At 36.0% G+C, this 20,783-nt stretch overlaps 1 protein-coding gene across 1 annotated transcript in view; it reads right to left on the bottom strand.

The window, feature by feature from the left end:
- The window catches only part of UBE2K (ubiquitin conjugating enzyme E2 K), a 72,824-nt gene that overhangs the window by 14,729 nt on the left and 37,312 nt on the right, over positions 1-20,783 (bottom strand). The window contains exons 3-4 of the mRNA XM_081302955.1: positions 18,101-18,159; positions 7,740-7,822 (exon numbers count right to left, since the gene is read on the bottom strand). Of these exons, the coding sequence (XP_081159081.1) occupies positions 7,740-7,822; positions 18,101-18,159 (142 nt within the window). The remainder of the gene's footprint in view (positions 1-7,739; positions 7,823-18,100; positions 18,160-20,783) is intronic.

Genomic DNA, 20,783 nt, shown 5'->3' with positions numbered 1-20,783 from the left:
TTTTTTAATCATTAGATGTTAGTAATTCTTAAATCTATCTTCAGTAAATTCATATTACTCAAGTCTCAAATCAATAAATATAATTAATATGACTGTTTAAATACCCAAGAACTCCAAAGGGCTATGCAGAATAATCATGTGAACTATTTCTGTTGAGTAACTTTTCTATTACTGATCTTAGGAGATGACCATCAATAATCCAATTTGTTTAAAACACTGAATGCTATCTATAGAGAATAGTGAAATTTTGTTTTAATTTTTTATTAAAAAAAGAGAGTAAAATGCTGCTTATCTATAAATTTTTACAAATATATATGAGTACACACACAGACCTCCATGAAATCACCACCTGCATCAAAATGCTGAGTATTTTTTTTTATTTTAATTTTTCCCCATAGCTTTATTTAATTTATTTTTTTAATATTTATTTTTTAGTATTTGGCAGACACAACATCTTTGTTGGTATGTGGTGCTGAGGATCGAACCCGGGCCGCATGCATGTCAGGTGAGCGCGCTACTGCTTGAGCCACATCCCCAGCCCTTCCCCATAGCTTTAAAGAGGTAAAACTGAAGTACAATAAAATGCATATATTTGAAATATGCAATTTGATCAGGTTTTTAAAATTTATTTAGCCTAATTTGTTATACACGATAGCAGAGTACTTTTTAATTCATAGTACATGGAGCACAATGTTTGGTTATACACAAAATAGAGACACCATTTGTGTCTTCTTAGATAATGATGTCCATCTCATTCCATCAACTTTCCTACCCTTCTGCCCCATCTATTCCCCTCCCTCCCCTTTGCCTTATGTAAAGTTCCTCCATTCCTCTCATGCTCCCCACCACCCTACATTATGGATTAGCACCCCCATATCAGAAAATCTGATCAGTTTTGACATGCATGCAACCAGAACAATCAATATAAAAAGCATTTCCATTACTTCTTTTTAAATTTGAAACCATGTAAACTGTGTTTCCTGCATGATTTGTTGCACTAGAAATCAATTAATTACCTTAAAAAATATAGAACCCCACAGTCAGCTCTTTCAAAATTAAATGGCACAATTATAAATATTTGTAAGGTTAAGAAAGCATAAGAAAAGTAAATAAAAAATGCTTTGAATGAAGTAATAATAAAACCTTAAAATGCCAGGATCTCTGGGATTAAGCAGTATTCAGAACATTTATAACTTAAACTACTTGTATCAGAAGCTCAATTAAGTAGTAGGAGTAGGAGCAGAAATATATGAAAGAGATATAATACAGCTAAAATTTGATAAAAATCTACCAAGTCTAATCAAGAAAAAAGAACATAAAATTAATATTGATGGAGAGGGAGTGATCAAAATAACACTACAGATGCTAAAAATATATTAAGGTAATACTACAATTGTATGCCAACAAATGTGATAGTTTACATGATATGGTCTATATTAGAGAAGGATCTGTGTGCTGTTGACTGATGGATGAAATATTCTATATGTCAGGTAAGTCTAAATTATTGATTATTATATTATTTAGTTCTATAGTTTTTTGTTTAGTTTTTGTTTGAAAGATCTATCTAGTAGTGACAGAGGTGTGTTAAAGTTACCCAGTATTATTGTGTTGCGATCTATTTGATTCTTGAACTTGAGAAGGGTTTGACTGATGTATGTATATGCTCCTTTATTTGGGGCATAAATATTTATGATTGTTATATCATGTTGATGTGTAATTCCCTTAAATCGTATGGAATGTTCTTCTTTGTCCCTTCTGATTAACTTTGGCTTGAAGTCCACTTTATCTGATATGAGGACAGAAACCCCTGCTTGTTTACACTTTCCAATTGAGTGATGTTTTTTCCCATCATTTCATTTTCAGTCTGTGGACGTCTTTGCTTATGAGGTGAGTTTCCTGGAGACAACAGATTGTTGGATCTTGTTTTTAAATCCAATCTGCTTGTCTATGTCTTTTGATTAATGATTTCAGGCCATTAATGCTCAAGATTATTATTGAGATATGATTTGGGTTCCTCGTCATTTTGGTTTATTTCTAGTTTGTGATTTGAATTAGTTTCTCCTTTGATTGACTGTTCCTTTAGTGTAGATTCCTCCCCTTCATTGGCTTTCTTTTTTGCTAGATATAGGATTCTTGGGTGGCATCCATTTTGTTTCAGAACTTGGTATATGTTACCCCAGGAACTCCTAGCTTTGAGGGTCTGGGTTGAGAAATCATGTTGGATCGGTATTGGTTTCCCCATATATAATCTGTATATTTATCTTGCAGCCTTTAAAATTCTATCCTTATTCTGTATGCTAGACATTTTCATTATAATGTGCCTCGATGGGGTCTGTTGTAATTTTACACATTTGGGGTTCTGTTAGCCTCTTGTATTTGGTTTTCTATTTCATTCTTTAGATGTGGGAAAATTTTTTATATTATTTCACTGAAAAGATTGTGTGGGCTGGGGATGTGGCTCTAGCGGTAACATACCACATAAAAATAAAGATGTTGTGTGTCCATCGAAAACTGAAAAATAAATATTAAAAAAATTATCTCTCTCTCTCTTAAAAAAAAAAAGATTGTGGGGCTGGGGATGTGGCTCAAGCGGTAGCGCGCTCGCCTGGCATGCGTGCGGCCCGGGTTCGATCCTCAGCACCACATACCAACAAAGATGTTGTGTCCGCCGAGAACTAAAAAATAAATATTAAAAATTCTCTCTCCTCTCTCTCTCTAAAAAAAAAAAAAAAAAAAGATTGTGTATTCCTTTGGTTTGTATCCAGACAAATCTTAAAACTTGGTGTTTTCATGTTATCTCATAATTCTTGGAAGTTCTTTTCATGGTTTCTTCTCTCCGTGGTTCACTTTATTTTGAAGATTACATACTTTAAAAAAAAATTTTTTTAGTTGTAGATGGACATAATACCTTTATTTTTTATTTTTACTTGGTTCCGGGGATCCAACCCAGTGCCTCGCATATGCTAGGCAAGCGCCGTACCACTGAGCCACAACCCCGGCCCCTCATATTTTGTTTTTATTGCCTGAGGTTCTGTCTTCCAAGTGGTCTAGTCTATTGGTGATGCTTTCTATTGAATTTTTCATTTGGTTTACTGTTTCCTTCCTTTCAAGGATTTTTTCCCCCCAGAATATCTCTTTACTAAAGTAATCTTTTGCTACTTTTATTTCTTCTCTTATATCATCCTTTACTTCACAGATCAGTTTAACTATGTACATTCTAAACTCCTTCTCTGATGGATTCTGTTACTGGAGTATCTTGGTTTGCTTGGGGCAATTTGTTCCCTTGCTTTTTCTTGTTGTTTGTGTGTCTGTCTATCTAACAGTATGGATCTGAGGGAGTATAGTTTCTACCCTGTGGGCTTTTCTACCCAGTGTCCCTGAAGGTTTCCAGGACCTCATTGTTTAGTCATTGTTTATGGGGAGACAAACAATTACAACCAATGCAAACAATGTACAGCATTAAACCAAACAGTTTCTACTATGATGTCTATGGTGTTAATTATCATAATAAACAGAAATAATATGATCAGCTATTGCTTACTGCCTATAAAAACTGCAAGTTTGCAAAAGGATTTACATTCTCAAATGGTAGACAGAGAGAGAACAGAAGTGATATCGGATGTGATGATTGTGAGGGAGGAGGAGATAGAAAAGAGAATCAAAGGAAACAGGAGAAAAAAAATTTATATAAAACAAAAAAATTTTAAAAATCAAATACAAACTAAACATACTAATCAAACATCCTAATTTACAAAAAAAGCTAATCCATGTAAAATAACTGGCTTCAAAAATGCTAGGGGTGAGTTGGGGTTGTGGCTCAGAGTGCTTGCCTAGCATGCACAAAGCACTGGGTTCCATCCCTAACACCACATAAACATACACACACAAATAAATAATAAAAAAAGAAATATTTAAAAAATATGATAAGGTTGAGAAGGAGGGAGGGTGAGGGAGGGGGGGAGGGAGAGACAGAGACACTATATAAATCTTCTCAGCAGTTCTAGTTGGGGTCTTCTGGAGTGTGATGCTCCACCTTCTGGATTGCTACAGGGAGATAATCCTGGAGATAGAGTTCCTGGAAGCAGGGTTTAGGATCAGGTGGGCTCCAGGCTCTTCACTGAACGCTAATTGTTCTGGAGATTTAAAATCAGTGCACCTCCAGAGCCCAGTACCTGCTAGACTACACTGGAAGACTTTACCTCAGGGATTTCCCCCTGGGTTCCACTTGTGTGGTGGAGGACCCAATTCTTAGTTCCCTGTATCACTTGCTGACCCCATATTTCCTGGTCTCGGATTCAGTCCAATCTCTTCTGCCCCGTCCTTCCAAATTCCAGGCTAGGTGGTCTCCAAGCTGGTCCTGCAAAGCAGTCGGATTGGAGGAGGAAGAATAGAGCCAGGTGGGTTTCTGGGACCATCAGTATAAACCTCTCCAAGTTTGATTTTTTTCTGGTCACTTAAGCACAATCTATGTCATGTGGCATGTGTTTACTGGGCCTGTTCTTTGGGCCAAACTCAAATTTGCCAGGAATCGGCTTCCTCTGTTGCTGTCCCCCAAGCCACAGTTGCAAAATGTTTTTCCTTCCTGCAAAGTGTTCCTATAAAACATTTCCTTCCAAAATATTTGTCTTCACAGGCTGCCTGGAGTGATGGTGGCTTCTTTCCCCATACTTGGGATATAGTGCAGCACGTCTTTCAGGTTTGTCAGGCAATGTCCTTGGTCTCTAAATGCCCCATACACAGACATGCCTCCAGCCTCCCAAATGTGTGAGTTCCTTTAATTCCTTTATCCCTCTACTATGCTTAAGGAGGGACAGCTCTGGCTGGAGTTTATGGCAGTGGCTATGCCACTAGGAATTTCTTCCGTATTTTATTATATCCAAACTCCTGAGTCCCGGATCTGCTTTGAATATTCTTAAATTCCAGTAAAGTCCTCCCACTTTTTTTGTTGTTGTTCACCTTACTGAGAAGCTGTCAGTTTTCTTGGTTTCACTCCATGGAGTAGCAGGAACACAATCTCCTCTACTCTGCCATCTTCTTAATCTCTGGCTGAGTATTTCTTGTACTGAAAAGTTTCAGTCTTATCCTTTGAAACTCTTGCCTACCCCACCACTATCCTAATTTTTGTCAGCATAAATTAGTTTTGGCTAATCTTGAATTTCATAAAAATGGAATCATATACTATTTATTCTTTTCTGTCTGGCTCTTGTCACTCAACAAGTCTGTGAAAATCATCCATGCTGTTTACATCAACAGTATGATCGTTTTTTATTCCAAAGTATGATTTTACCATGATGCATCAATTTTCTTTTTTTTTTTTTTTGAGAGAAAGAGAATTTTAATATTTATTTATTTTTTCTTAGTTCTCGGCGGACACAACATCTTTGTTTGTATGTGGTGCTGAGGATCGAACCCGGGCCGCACGCATGCCAGGCGAGCGCGCTACCGCTTGAGCCACATCCCCAGCCCCCAATTTTCTTATTAATAAGACATTAGTCTGGAGTTTAGGAAAAATAAATTTGAGTTGCCAGGATATGATGGCGATGTTAGGAAATAGATGAGTTCACCAAGGGCATATAGATGAAAAGAACAGAGATATAAGACTTATCTCTGAGGCATTCTAATACCCAAAGATCCAGGAGGTAAGTCTAAAGACTCTGGGAACAGCCATAGGAAAGGAAGAAAAGAAAGACGGGTGTCCTAGAAGCAAAGTAAAAAAACAGTACATCTCTAATACTGCAGATATTCACTCGTATCACTGAATCATAGAATATAATAAGGCGGTCTTGGAAAGAACAGAAACACTAAAAACTACAAGGTTCAATAAATTGGCAAAAATTACAAATATTCTTAGGTTCAAACATTGGCATTTAAAAGTAGATTTCTGTGGAATGTCAATTTTATCTCAATAAAGGTGGAAATGAAGGGAGAAAGATGACCATCAGAGAAGATTAAGGTTTGTCTATTCTATAAGGAACAAGAAAGTAGATCCCAAGAGATGGTTTACTAAGGGATAGGATTTACTCAGATATACTATTAGAATGAAAAGACAAACCAAATCAGCAAATTTATAGTCTGTTCATGCAAGTTATTAAATAAATCAAAGTATCCATACACTTAAGTGTTGTTATTTCTGATTCACCTTCTTCAGGTTTCATTCTTTTCCTTTCTTAAGGAATGAAACACACAGCTTGAAATTTTCAGTGCCTATATATAATTTTCAAAGATTAAGTAACCAGGATGGGCCCATTAAATACACATCTTGGCTCCATGTATTCTATTTTCTTTTATTATTCCTTCTCTTGCAAAAGAGTAAAACTGGAGAAAAAGGTCATAAAATGTTCAATCATTTCTAATTTTTTTTCTCCCACTTCAGTGTCACTTTATACCTCTTGACTTAGTTTTTTCCGTTTATAAAATCATGTCCTGAATAAATAACACCTGTCTTATGCCTACACCACAACCATCATTTATCACTGTTAGAATATACCATGCTATGGGAAGATTAGACAAACTCTAGAAAGGGGAGGGAGGGGAAAGAAGGGAGCAAAGGGGTAAAAAAGATGGTGGAATGAGATGGACATCATTACCCTAAGATACATGTATGAAGACATGAATGGTATTAATATATAATGTATACAACCAGTGATATGAAAAATTGTGCTAATTGTGCTCTATATGTGTAATATGAGTCATAATTAATTTTGCTGTCATATATACAAAGTAGAATTAAAAAAAAAAAAGAATATTCCATGCTCTATTCTAAGAGAATTACACAAACCAACTCAGCACTATTAAGTGGGTATTAACTTTACTTATAAGGAAAAAAAAGCATACAGACTTTAACTAATTTGCTCACAACCACATGGGTTTTCATATTGAAGAATCAGGACTTGAACCTGGTAGCTATATACCAGTAACTTTCTTTTTATTCAGTACTAGGGATTGAACCCAGGGGTAATCTATCACTGAGTTATATCCCTAGCTCTTAATTATCCTCTTTTGAGATAGGGTCTTGCAAAATTGCATCAGCCTCAAACTTGAGATCCTCCTGCCTCAGCCTCCCAAGTAGCTGGTTACAGGTATGCACCTAGTGTCCAGCTCTGAGTAGGAACCCTTAAAACACTGTGCTAGTAATATCAAATCAGACAAATCTAGTGAAAAAAGTGTGTGACAAATTAAAAATCACCTACAGGGGCTGGGGTTGTGGATCAGTGGAAGAGTGCTGCCTAGCATGATTGAGGAACTGGGTTCAATCTTCAGCACCACATATATATAAACAAACAAACAAGTAAGTAAATAAATAAATATCATGTTCACCTACAACTTAAATTTTTTTTTAAAATGTCACCTATAGAGGTATTTCTTGGAACCTGCTCAATTAACACACTTTTTAAAGTTTTGTTGCTTATATTCCAAGAGAAAGATTATTTCAATACTTATTTTACTTTTAGTCTCTTAGAAAATATCTTCCTGAGACAACAAATAATCAAATTTACCAAAATCACAATGAAATCCAAGACTTTTAAAAATGTACAACTAGCACCTGACATTAATAAATACAGGTTGTGGTCTTAATTATAACCCTTTTTCAATTATGTATTTAAGAGATTATAAAATTATTGCCCCAATAACATAAAATATAACATAAGCTTATGTTTTGTGGCAATTACATATTTAACATTCTTGTAGTCTTGGTTATTTCTATGAGAGGAGAGAAAATGAATTGAAAAATCTCTTACCATTGATCTTTCAGGATATCCAAACAAATAGCCCCTGTGACGGAACTAATATTAGGATGCCATATTTTAGTGATAAACCGGACCTAGAACATAAAGCACACTTAAGTTTTCAAGTAACAGAAATAAAACACATAAAAGTTTAAAAAGAACTACAAAAAAAAAAAAAAAATCAGATTAAGCGTCAGGATAATGATGTAATACTGTTATTACATCATTTGGCCAAAGTAAAGAGACAAGTGCAGAAGACTAAACATTCTGTAAGCTAAATACAGTCACTAACAAGTTCTTTTTAGACTTTTTAATAAAACTTAATACTATTTATCAGGCATAAAGATTAGACTTGAAGAAATAAAATCTATTGCATCAGCTCTTATTTACATGCTTTTGGAAAACCATCACCATTGTTATTATTTCTTTTTTTTCCCCCCCATTAGGGGTGGGTAACTGAGATTAAACTCAGGGGTAATGAACCACTGAGCCACATCCCCAGCCCTTCTTTGTATTTTATTTAGAGACAGGGTCTCACTGAGTTGCTTAGTGCCTCACCATTGCTGAGGTTGGCTTTGAACCTGCCTCTGCCTCCAGAGCAGCTGGGATTTTATTTTAGGCATGCACCATAGCGCCTGGCTCAATCCTTTGCTTTTTTGTTTGGTTCTTTTCATACCAGGGATTGAACCTTGGGTGCTTAACCACTGAGCCACAAACCGAGCCCTTTTTTATATCTTATTTAGAGAAACAGGGTCACCAATGTGCTTAGGGCCTCAATGAATTGCTGAAGCTGGCTTTGAACTCAACATCCTCCTGCCTCAACGTCCCTGAGATGCAAAAATCATAGGTGTACACCACCAAGCTTGGCTTGTTTTTTTTTTCCCCCAGTGCTGGGGACTGAACTCAGGAGCACACTACCAGAGGTATATCTCCACTACTTTTTTTTAAAATATTTTTAAGTTGTTGATAGACCTTATCTATCTATATCTATCTATTTATTTATTTGTGGTGCCGACACTCGAACCTAGTGCCTCACACATGCCAGGCAACTGCGCTACCGCTGAGCCCCAGCCCTCCCCATTACTTTTTATTTTTTTGAGACAGTATCTTGCTGGACTTGAATTTGTGATCTTCAAATTATATTACCTCAGGGAATACAGGTGTAAGCCACCTCACACCTGGCTATTATTAGAATGACCAATTAATCTAAATTAAGTAACAGGTTAATTAGTATGTGCCTACTAATGTTCTAAATACTTGTCAAAAATTAACTCTTCACTAATATGCTACAAATCTATTTCTGATAAGAAGCTAAGTAGTTTCCACTTCTTTTTGTGATTTGATTTGTCTGTCCTATGTCTCTACTTCCTCACCTCCTACTCATTCACTAAGTCATATTCAATCTGAAAAAGCACTTTAAGTTATTAGTAAATTCAAAACCCCTAAAACTAATGTACATTTTCCACGTCTTCATTTAGAACATGTTTGCTCTTTTTCTATTCTTAAAATAGATGCTTTTTTCAATGATACCTACTTCTCTCCATTCACACAAAACCATCTCCTCAAAGGAGACTATCAGGGCTGGGGATGTGGCTCAAGCGGTAGCACGCTCGCCTGGCATGCGTGCGGCCCGGGTTCGATCCTCAGCACCACATACCAACAAAGATGTTGTGTCCGCCGAGAACTAAAAAATAAATATTAAAAATTCTCTCTCTCTCTCCTTTCTCACTCTCTCAAAAAAAAAAAAAAAAAAAAAAAAAAAGACTACCATTTTTCAGGTGGATTACTAGAGTATCTAGAGTATCTTGATTTTATTCTCTTTTGTTCCCTCTAATACATTTTCCACACTGAATGCAGTGTACCCCTTTAAAAAATATGATTTTGTGTCCCTATCAGGCCCTTTAATGACCTCTCATTTATTTTATGTAAGACCACAATACTAGGGAGGCAATACTAGAAATTGAATCCAGGGGCACTCTATCTCTGAGATACATTCCCAGCAGCCCCCAACCTGCATTTTTTTTTTTTTTTTTGGTAAAAGATAGGTTCTCGCTAAATTGCCCAGGTTGGCGTTGAACTTGAGATACTCCTGCCTCAGCTTTGTGTGTCCCTGGGATTACACCATGTACCTATCTTAATTCCACACTCCTCACCTAGTCCTTAAATTCCAATTTCACCTCCACCCCATATCCACTCTCTAGGTAGAGAAACTCAAATTGGTAATTTGCCTCTGGGCCTTCACGAATATTCATTTTCTCAGTAACATCTCTCTTCAGCCTTTGCCACTAGATAACTCCTTGTTATAGTTTAGATATTAGGTATCCCCAAAAGTTCATGCGTCCATTATGCAATGAAATTTAGAGGTGAATGACTGGGTTATGAGAGCCTTCACCTAATCACTGCATTAATCCTCTGGTAGGGATTAGATGGTAACTATAGGCTGAAAGGGTGTGGCGAGAGGAGGCAGAGCTATTGGGGACATGCTTTTGGTGTATATACTTTGTCCTTGTTGAGAGGAGCTGTATCTCTCTTTCTCTCTCTGCTTCTTGGTGTAATCTCCTGAGCCACTTTCTCCATCACACTCTTTTCTCCATGATGTTCTGACTCCCTTCCCTCCCAGAGCAATGGACTTCACCATCTATGGACTGAGACTTTTTAAAGCTTGAGCCCCCCCAAACAAATTTTCCCCCTGTAAAATTTTTGTTGTTAGGTCTTTTTGCTCATAGCAGCAAAAAAGCTTACTATAACACTCCTCATCCTTCAAGTTTCAGTTTCCATATCACTTCTTCCCAACCTATTCTCAAAACACGCTGTATTTTCTTGCATCAGAAATCACCAAACTTCTATAATTCTGCCTTACTTGTCTGGTCTTCCCTAAAAAGAATACATCCATCCTGCTTCCTAAACCATCCCCAGTATCTCAAAGTGCCTCACACTGGAATATGAATTTAAATATTTTGGCAAACCTATTTCAAAAATAAATAATACCTGAAATACAGTCCAGGTCAAATAAGACAATAAATACAGGGCTTATGTACAGGAAACATCTCTTTGTAACTACAAAATTTACATCTTAATATTTACCATTAATTGAATTCAATGTATACAGGTAGAAAATAACCACTGCCTTTAACTTCAATAAAGAAACCCCAGGGGCTGGGGTTGTGGCTCAGTAGTAGAGCACTTGCCTAGCACATGTATGAGGCACCGGATTTGATCCTCAGCACCAAATATAAGTAAATAAAAAGTAAAGGTACATCAACAACTAAAAAATATTTAAAAAGAAAGGAAGGAAGGAAAGAAATTCCAGCACTCTGTAACTTTAAAACAAAATGGTTCAATAATATTTTAACAATTGGAAAACAGAATTTTAAATTACTACTGAAAATATAAGAAACATGGGGGGGAAGACGTAAACAACATCATCTTAAAAAAAAAGAGAGAAAATATCACAAAGTTTATAGTTTAGAAAAGTGATCTGAGGATGTGTGAACTTACTCCTATTTATTTACTTATTTTTAGTGCTGAGGATTGAGCTCAAGGCCTCATGCATGTTAAGCAAGCACTCTACCACTGAACTAATTATTGCTCATCTTTTTTATTTAAAACAGGGTTTCTGGGGCTGGGGATGTGGCTCAAGCGGTAGCGCGCTCGCCTGGCATGCGTGCGGCCCGGGTTCGATCCTCAGCACCACATACCAACAAAGATGTTGTGTCCGCCGAGAACTAAAAAATAAATATTAAAAAAAAATTCTCTCTCTCTCTCACTCTCTCTTTAAAAAAAAAAAAAAATTTTTTTTAAATTTAAAACAGGGTTTCTGAGTTGCCCAAGGTGGCCTTGAACTTGCAATCCTCCTTCCTCAGTCACCCAAGGAGCTGGTATTACTAGGATACACTGTCATGCTCATCTTGCTTATTAAAGAAGAGTTTCCTATATATAATTCTCTGAAGATGCACATGCAGAATCAAGCAAATATCAGGACTAAGGTAATTATTAAGCTACTTTTTATATTGTTGTACTATCTACAGTTCAAAACAAATAATTTTGAATTTCAGAAAGAAATCATTCTCCCTTGGCTGGGGTTGTAGCTCATTGGTAGAGTACTTGCATGGTGATGCCTGTAGATTTGATTCCCATTATGTAAGTTAAAGTCTCTGATTGGGTACTTGTAAATAGCACTAGGTAGGTCTTAACTGATGAGACAGTTACGGCAACAGAGCGACTTATAATGTTTTTTATAATCAGTTAATTGACAGTGTAAAATTACTGTAAATGATAATGCGTACAGATATTCAATTGTAAACTTGTTAAACTGTTGTGTTTTCATTGCTTTTGTATGGAATGATGTTGCAAAAATAAAAAGGAAAAAACTCTTTTTTTAACGAAAAAAAAAAAAGATTTGATTCCCAGAGGCAGAAAGGCGCAAACAAAGAAAGAAATCAGAGTACACACCATTATCCACCAGTACATACATAAGCATTTTTTGTGTGATATAATGCTCTTTAGCCCTTAACTTTTTTCCCCTTACTGTTCTTCACCATTAACTATCTCCCTTCTTAGGTTTTTTTAATTCTTCCTCTTCCTTTCTCAGGCCTTAATGTTACGAATTAGTACCCCATGCATCCCTGAATACTGTCCTATTGTTGAATATCCAGCTTATACCCATGTATACCACCACTTATGACCATAGTCCTATCATTCCTAACCTATATTAAGAAAAGCACAGAACCAAAGGAACGTGGCTGGGCTGTAGTATAAGTAATAGTACAATGACACCTATCATGACCTATTTGAGTCAAAATTGCCTTTGATTACAAAACAGGTTAAGGAACAGTTTATAGTACTAGGATATTTTCTAATAGCAATTCATGTCTCCTTATTTTCCCATACGAAATTAATTTTCAAACTATCTGGAGCTTTAGAATACTCATTAGCTTTAGGGAGCATGCAAAGACCACAAAAACAAAACAATATAAAAACCACATCTGAACACCATGTGCACAGAAGATAATAAAATCGAGACTATTCTCAATTATCTATACTGGCTAATCATCATTGCTCTTCCTATGGAACACAACCTACATTTCACACACTTTTCAGTTCCACAAACATTTCAGTTCCTACTTCTTACGGGACAGGAGTTCATTTCCATCAGGAATTTCCGGTTTCAAGATTGAAACTGAAGGATATTATATTATTAAACCAGTTTTAATTCACTTGTTATACAAAATAAAATGCTTATTTTCAACATACATGCATGGAAGGAAATGCTCGTTAAATATTACCAACATTAGTACTTAATACTCCATTTCACATATAAAAGTATGCTTATAAAATCAAGGAAAAAGAAAATCCACGCCTAGTTTCTAATAAAAGAACAAATCACTGAAATAACTGTAAAATTTAATGGTTTTTCTCATTAATTACATACAGTACAATTGAGAAAACCTTGGTTGTATACAAACAATTAATCGAATTCCTTCACTATTTTCAGATAATTCAAAGACATATCTTCTCTATCTGGAAGTAAACTTTTGCTCTTCTGGTCAAGGATTTATTGGAGAATAATAAACAGAAAATATGCTATGTGCATATTAAAATAAACAAGATTGGTTGTTACACGTGTAATCCTAGAGCCTGGAAAGGCTGAGGCAGGAGGATCCCAAATCCAAGGCCAGCCTCTGCAATTTAGCAAGACCATGTCTCAAAATAAAAAATACAAAGGACTGCTGTGATGTCACTCATTGGTAGAGTGCCCAAGGTTAAAACCCCATTACTAGTCCCACCCAGAAAAAAAGATAAATAAACAAAAGTTTTTAATATCTTCTCAAATCTTAGCTGAACAATATAGTAACACTCACCTTATCCATGAGGAATAGGTGCCAAGATTACCAATGTATGCCCCACACTACAGACAGTATTAAACCCTATATATGCTGGGTTTTATTCCTATACATACATACTTATGATAAAGTTTAATTTACTTAACAATAGCTAAAGAAAACCAATTTATTATCATAAATAATTTAAAACTGAGGAAATATTTATTTCTGGAATTTTCCACTTAATGTTTTCAGATCCTGATTGACCATGAATAACTGAAAAAAAGGAAAACTGCAGATCAAGAGGGAAGGTCATATCTCAAAGTGCTAAAACAGAGCCAGAACTATGCAATTACTTTGGAGTTGGTACAGACCCTAAAGAAACACCTTTATTGAGACATAACTGACCCACCTAAAGTGCACAATTTCACTAAGCCAGGGGTATAGCTCAATGGTAGAGCACTGGCCTAGTATTTACGAGGCCCTGAGATCAATCACCAAGGGGGGAGGGGAGGGGAGGAAGGAAGAAAAGAAAGAAAAGTACAAAATGTCATAATTCTTAGTATATTCCAAGTTGCCTAGCCATCAATAAGAGTCTAATTTTTGAAAATTTTATCACCTCAAAAAGAAATCCTAGCCGGCACAGTGGTGCATGTCTGGCAGAGGCTCTGGAGGCAGAGGCAGAGGCAGGAGGATCACGAGCTCAAAGACAGCCTCAGCAATGGTGAACCCTTAGCAACTTAGTTAGACCCTGTCTCTAAAATATGGCATATTTATGCCATGTCTCTAATAAAATACAAAAAAGGGCTGGGGATGTGGCTCAGTGGTTAAGTGCCCCTGAGTTCAATCTCTGATACCAAGAAAAAAAAAAAAAAAAAAAAGAAAAAGAAATCCTGTAACTATCAGCCTATACTATTCATTACTCTCTAACCTACCCCATTTCTAAAAACTAACAATCTACTTTTTGTCCATAATGATTTGCCTTTTCTGATATTTCATTAAATGATAACCTAATGTAGAGAATCTGTTGTCTGTTTCTTTCATTTAGCATGTTTTCAAGGTTCATCCATGCTGGAGCATTTATCAACCCTTCACTCTTTGTTTGGTTTTTTGTTTATTTATTTATTTATTTTTTTTTGGTATTAGAGATTGAACCCAGAAGTGCTCAACCACTGAGACTCATCCCATCCTTTTTTATTTAATTATTTTATTTTGAGACAGGGTCTTGATAAGTTGGTTAAGTCCTCATTAAGTTGCTAAGGCTGGCTTTGAACTTGTGATCATCCTGCCTCAGCCTCCTGAGCTGTTGGGATTACAGGCATGTGCCACTGCACCGAGCCATTCTTTATTATATGAACAGTTATGAGGCTAGGGATGCAGCTCAGTGGTACAGCACTTCCCTGACATGTGTAAGACCCTACATTCAATCCCCAGCAAAGCAATAAAGAAATAATAACTAGTTGTGACTTACTGGCTAATTCTAGCTAATATTTACCAAGTATTTGCTCTGCGAGAGGCACTTTTCTAAGTATTCTATTTTACTAAATCTCAGGCAACATCAATTTTTTTATTGTTATTCAAGAAAACATTACTTTCAGTGCCTTCACAGAAGACAAAAATTTCTTCCAATTAAATGATGATATGCTAATCCACTGAAATATGGATTCTTATTTGAAAGATACTAAGATGGGAAAACATGTTTTATAGAATTACTGAAAAGTACTTTACATGTGTTAACTCCTTTCATTTTTATAATCCCAGGAGAGGATTTTAAAACAAATGAGAAACTGAAGTACACAGAAATTAGATAACTTGCCTAAAATCATAAAGCCAGTGAAATCGAGGTAAGATTGAACCCTTACTGTTCAACTAACTGTTGACTGACTGTTTGGGAAGAACCACACTCATACTTTCAGAGATTGTGTCCTTACTCGTTCTTCCCAGGATCATGGAAGGAGAGTCCAGTGATTTTTTAAACAATTTAACCTTTATTTATTTATTTTTGTAGTTGTAGGTGGACAGAATGCCTTTATTTATTTTTATGTGGTGCTGAGAATCAAATCCAGAGCCTCACTCATGATAGGCTAGCACTTTACCACTGACCCAGACCATAAGTGACAGTTTTACCTGTCATTTTAAGTATAATGGTTGAGAGCAGTCCATCTACAGCACTTTTCTTTCTTCCATCTTATTTCTGTTTTTTAAAACGAATGAATTAGGGCTGGGGTTGTGGCTTAGTGGCAGAGTGCTTGCCTCACACATGTGAGGCACTGGGTTCGATCCTCAGCACCACATAAAAATAAATAAACAAAATAAAGATATTGTGTCCATGTAAAATTAAAAATTATTAAAAAAAAAAAACAAAAAAACGAATGAATTAAAATCCAGGAATGGGTAGCACACACCTGTAGCCTATATCTGAATTTCTCAAGAGGCTATCTATAATCCCAGATACTGGGAGGCTGAGGCAGGAGGACCACAAGTTCAAGGACAGACTGGGCAATTTAGTGAAACCCTGTCTCAAAGCATAAATTTGAAAAAAGCTAGGAATGTAGTTCAGTGGTAGAGCATTTACCCAGCATGCTCAAGGCTATAGGTTCAATCCTCAGTACTACAAAAACACAAAAAAGTTCTGGAGATGAATGGTAATGACAACTGCACAAAAATATATTTAATGCTGCTGAGCAATACATCTAAAAGCCAGACGCAGTGAGGCACACCTATAATCCTAGTATCCCGGTGACTAAGGAGACTGAGACAGGAGGATATTAAATCTACCTCAGCAACTTAACAAGACCCTCAGTAACTTTTTCATTTTGTCCCCATGTCCAAATAAAAAGAACGGGCGGGGGTTAGTGGGGTGGTGGTGGCTGGGTTGTGGCTCAGGGACAGAGTGCTCACCTAGCACGTGAGATGCCCTGGGTTCAAGCCTCAACATCACATAAAAATAAGTGAATAAAATAAAGGTATGTGTCCAACTACAACTAAAAAAATAAAATAAAATCTTAAAAAAAAAAAAAAAAAGAGGGGCTGGGGATGTGGCTCAAGCGGTAGTGCGCTCGCCTGGCATGCGTGCGGCCCGGGTTCGATCCTCAGCACCACATACCAACAAAGATGTTGTGTCCACCGAGAACTAAAAATAAATATTAAAAAAAAAAAAAAAAAAAAAAAGAACCGGGGTCTGGGATTGTGGCTCAGCGGTAGAGCACTCACTCGCCTAGCACTCACCGGCAGGACCCGGGTTCAAGCCTTAGCACCACATAAAAATAAAGGCACTGTTTTGTGTCCATCTACACCTAAAAAATAAATATTAAAAAAAAAAAACAACAAACCCTGGAGGTATAGCTCAGTGGTAAAGGGTAACGTGCCCCTGGACTCAATCCCAAGTACCAATACAATACAAAACAAAAAACCAACACACCTAAAAAAGGTTAAAATGGCAAATTTTATGTCATGAACATTTTGCCACAATTAAAAAAAAAGGGGAGGGCTGGGGATGTGGCTCAAGCGGTAGCGCGCTCGCCTGGCATGCGTGCGGCCCGGGTTCGATCCTCAGCACCACATACCAACAAAGATGTTGTGTCTGCCGATAACTAACTAAATAAATATTAAAAAAAAAAAAAATTCTCTCTCTCGCCTCTCTCTCTCTCTCCAAAAAAAAAAAAAAAAAAAAGGGGGGGGAGGGAGCATGTCAAAAAATAAATGTACATCAAGCAACAGAGATATCCCATTCTGGTAGCTGATCTAAATTCACCCTTCCCGGAGAGAAAAGGGAAATTGCATGGAAATGGAAGGAGACCCTCATTGTTATACAAAATTACATATAAGAGGATGTGAGGGGAAAGGGAAAAAAAAATCAAGGGAGAGAAATGAATTACAGTAGATGGGGTAGAGAGAGAAGATGGGAGGGGAGAGGAGGGGGAGATAGTAGAGGATAGGAAAGATAGCAGAATACAACAGTCACTAGTATGGCAATATGTAAAAACGTGGATGTGTAACCGATGTGATTCTGCAATCTGTATACGGGGTAAAAATGGGAGTTCATAATCCACTTGAATCAAATGTATGAAATATGATATGTCAAGAGCTTTATAATGTTTTGAACAACCAATAAAAAAAAATAAAAAATAAATAAATTCCCCCTTCCCATTACCATGCAGAAGTGCAAGCCTTATTGCTATATTCCTTGGTACATATATTCAAATAATTACTGAAAGAATGAAGAATACATTATTCCCTAAAACACTTGCTTCTTTGAGCAAAGTAAAAACCTCTCTCATATCTGGGAACACTGCAAGTTTTTGCAGACCCAGTATCTGAGTCATTATCAGATGCACACCCTATTCCAATGTAAAGCCACTACTGGCTGCTTTTGAATAAGCCTGCTTTTTATTCTAATTTCAGAAGCAAGCCACTTGCCATGGCCTGAAATCTTAAACACAGCAAACAACTCATAAAGTGGTAACTTTAATAAGCACTAAAACATACATTAGTAGAGCCAAGTATAAAAAATATTTCAAAAGTTCATGCATAAAAATAGGTTTACTATACCTTAGGGGGATTGAATGGATATGTTTCTGGTATTTTTATCTCTAGTTGATATCTTCCTCCTAAAAAATTGGGAAAATAAAGTTAACAATGCTGTTCAACTCAAATATGTAAACCAAGTATACTAACAAAACTTTTTAAAACATTCATTATTTTATATTCAACTGCAAATTAATTTTAAAGTGGAAATCCAAAAAGGAAATAATCAAAAGCACCAGTTTTTTATTTAATACTTATTTAAAGCATCCATAAGACCCATTTTCATATCAGCAATTCGTTTATCAGTGAGGAATAGGACTAGACATACATGAATAAATTAAATCCACAGACAACCCAATACCAAATATTTCATGAAAACAATTTCATTTTGTTGCCTCTAGTCAACAAGAGTCACTAATAACACTGGGGGTGGGGTGGGTGGAGGTTGTGGAAGGAAAAAAAAAAAAGAATGAAGGCAAGGAGATACAAAAGAATAGATGTACAGAGACAAAGAATATAGATTAGGCCATAAACTCAAAAATCTATATCTAACTGGTTCTCTTGAATTAAAAAAAAAATTCCCAATCTTTTATCTTGTGACCTAAATTAAATGCTAATATTTTTGTTAATTTTTTAAATATAAAATATTTTAAATAAATAAATAATATTTTAAAATAAGACATCCAAGAAGACAAGATACTATTCTCTTCCTTTAAATGGATATATAAAATGCAAATTTATAAAGAAGCTGTTCTAACCAGTAATGCTGTATATAAACAGAAGACAACATTTTTTCTTTTGGAGTTGTCTTAAGAAACCAGTCACTAAACAGATATTTTAAAAAGTATTTCTAATTTCTCATAATTAGGGCATTCAAAGAAATGATAACTTTCTCTCAGGAAATTCTCATGGAATAAGTCTTGAATCCTATGTCTAACTTTCCGATTCTAAGACTTTATGACCTATTGACATAGAATATTATTAGAAAACAGCAAATAAAACTGTGTTACTGAAACACATATAAAATTATGGTATTTTGCTTCATAGTTTTCAAGGGATGGAGTAGATAAAGACTAGTCACTAGGTGATTAAACCGATGGGGGCAGGCATTATTAACATCAAAATTCTATATGCTCAGCTCTTAAAAAAGTCAAGGGGCTGGGGTTGTGGCTCAGCGGTAGAGCACTTGCCTAGCATGTGTTACGCCCTAGGTTGGATTCTTAGCACCACATACAAATAAGTTAAAAAAAAAAAAAAAATTCAACAACTAATAAAAAAAAAAAAAAAGTCAAGCAGGAAACTTTCCCCAGTTATTTCCTACATTCTCTCACATTCACACCTCCTCCATTGTTATAAATGGATGATTTTGGATCTGGGGAAAAGAGCATTTCACTCGGTACCCTTTTCCTTAAGCACTTTTTGAGTTCCAATTCTTCTCTTAGAATTCTTTTCAATAGAATCCCATCTATTAAATACATGAAAAGAACCAGATGCCTGAATCACAAAACACATGATAGCAGTAAAGAATAAAGAAATGAAAAGAAAAGGGGGGGGGGGAGACAGGTAACAGAAGGGTAATAGAAAATTTTGTGAATACTGAAATAACTTTCAGAATTATAAATACTAGCTTCAAATATACAAGATTAAATTTAGCTTGAACATTACAATAGGCTCTTCTTTTTTCTTCCTACAAATCTATTTATTTTTCCTGATTAAATTTCAGATTACCATCCTTTATACAAAGTCATTATTTCTTGAATGTCCAAAACAATCTCTTATGAGCAGTGTGGGAGCCCAGAGATATTTTTATTTCTACTCCATGTTTCATGTTGTCTTATATGTTTCTCGGCCTTCTGCCTAAAAGATCAAGAGTATGTTCTGTCTTGCATTATTACCTGAAAAATTATAACATATAATCACTACAGCATTAACCATAATACCATTCATGTGTCGTTTAACAGGATGTGTTCTGAGAAGCATCATTAGGTGATCTCATCACTGTGCAAAAAGAATATACCAGGACAGTTACAATGTCACTAGGCAATGTAATTTTAACAGACCACTGTTCAAATCCATAGTCCATCATTGACCAAAAATGTCACAGATTGTATTTAATCAGGTTGATACATATAAGGGAATTTTTACAAAACACACTGTATATACCAGATGTAATCCCAGCTAGTTGGGAGAGTGAGATAGGAGGATAACAAATTTAAGGCCAGCCTGGGCCAACATACTGAAACCCATTCTCAGAAGAAAAAAAAGGAAAAGGCAGGGGGAGGGGTTGGAAAGGAGATCATGGATGCAGAACACTTGCCTAGCATGCATAAAACCCTGGGTGTTTAATCCTCAGTGCAGGAAAACACATAGGCATAAAAACAAAAACAGCATTCATTTTAAATAGTTACCTCCTGAAGAATAGCCCCCCCCCCCGCCCCCACAATGCAGGATTCTTTTAATTGCCCAGACTAGCCTTGAACCCCTGGGCCTCAAGCAATCCTCCTGCCTCAGCTTCCCGAGTAGCTGGGCCTACAGAAAATATAAGCTACTACTCCCTGCTTTAAGAAGAGCTTTTAACATTAAAAATTCATAAATTAAATTTTAAATCAATTTTTAAAAAATGGTTGTGGTTGAAAAGGGATGAGAATTTTTGGCCAATCAACAATAATCTAGAAACTAAAAAGAACTTTTAGGAAGAAAGTAAATT

The sequence above is a fragment of the Spermophilus citellus genome, assembly GCF_964194105.1.
Source record: "Spermophilus citellus genome assembly, chromosome: 8".
NCBI classification, from domain to species: domain Eukaryota; kingdom Metazoa; phylum Chordata; class Mammalia; order Rodentia; family Sciuridae; genus Spermophilus; species Spermophilus citellus.
Note: the sequence above shows the minus strand (reverse complement) of the source record. Positions and strands in the feature narration are given on the sequence as shown.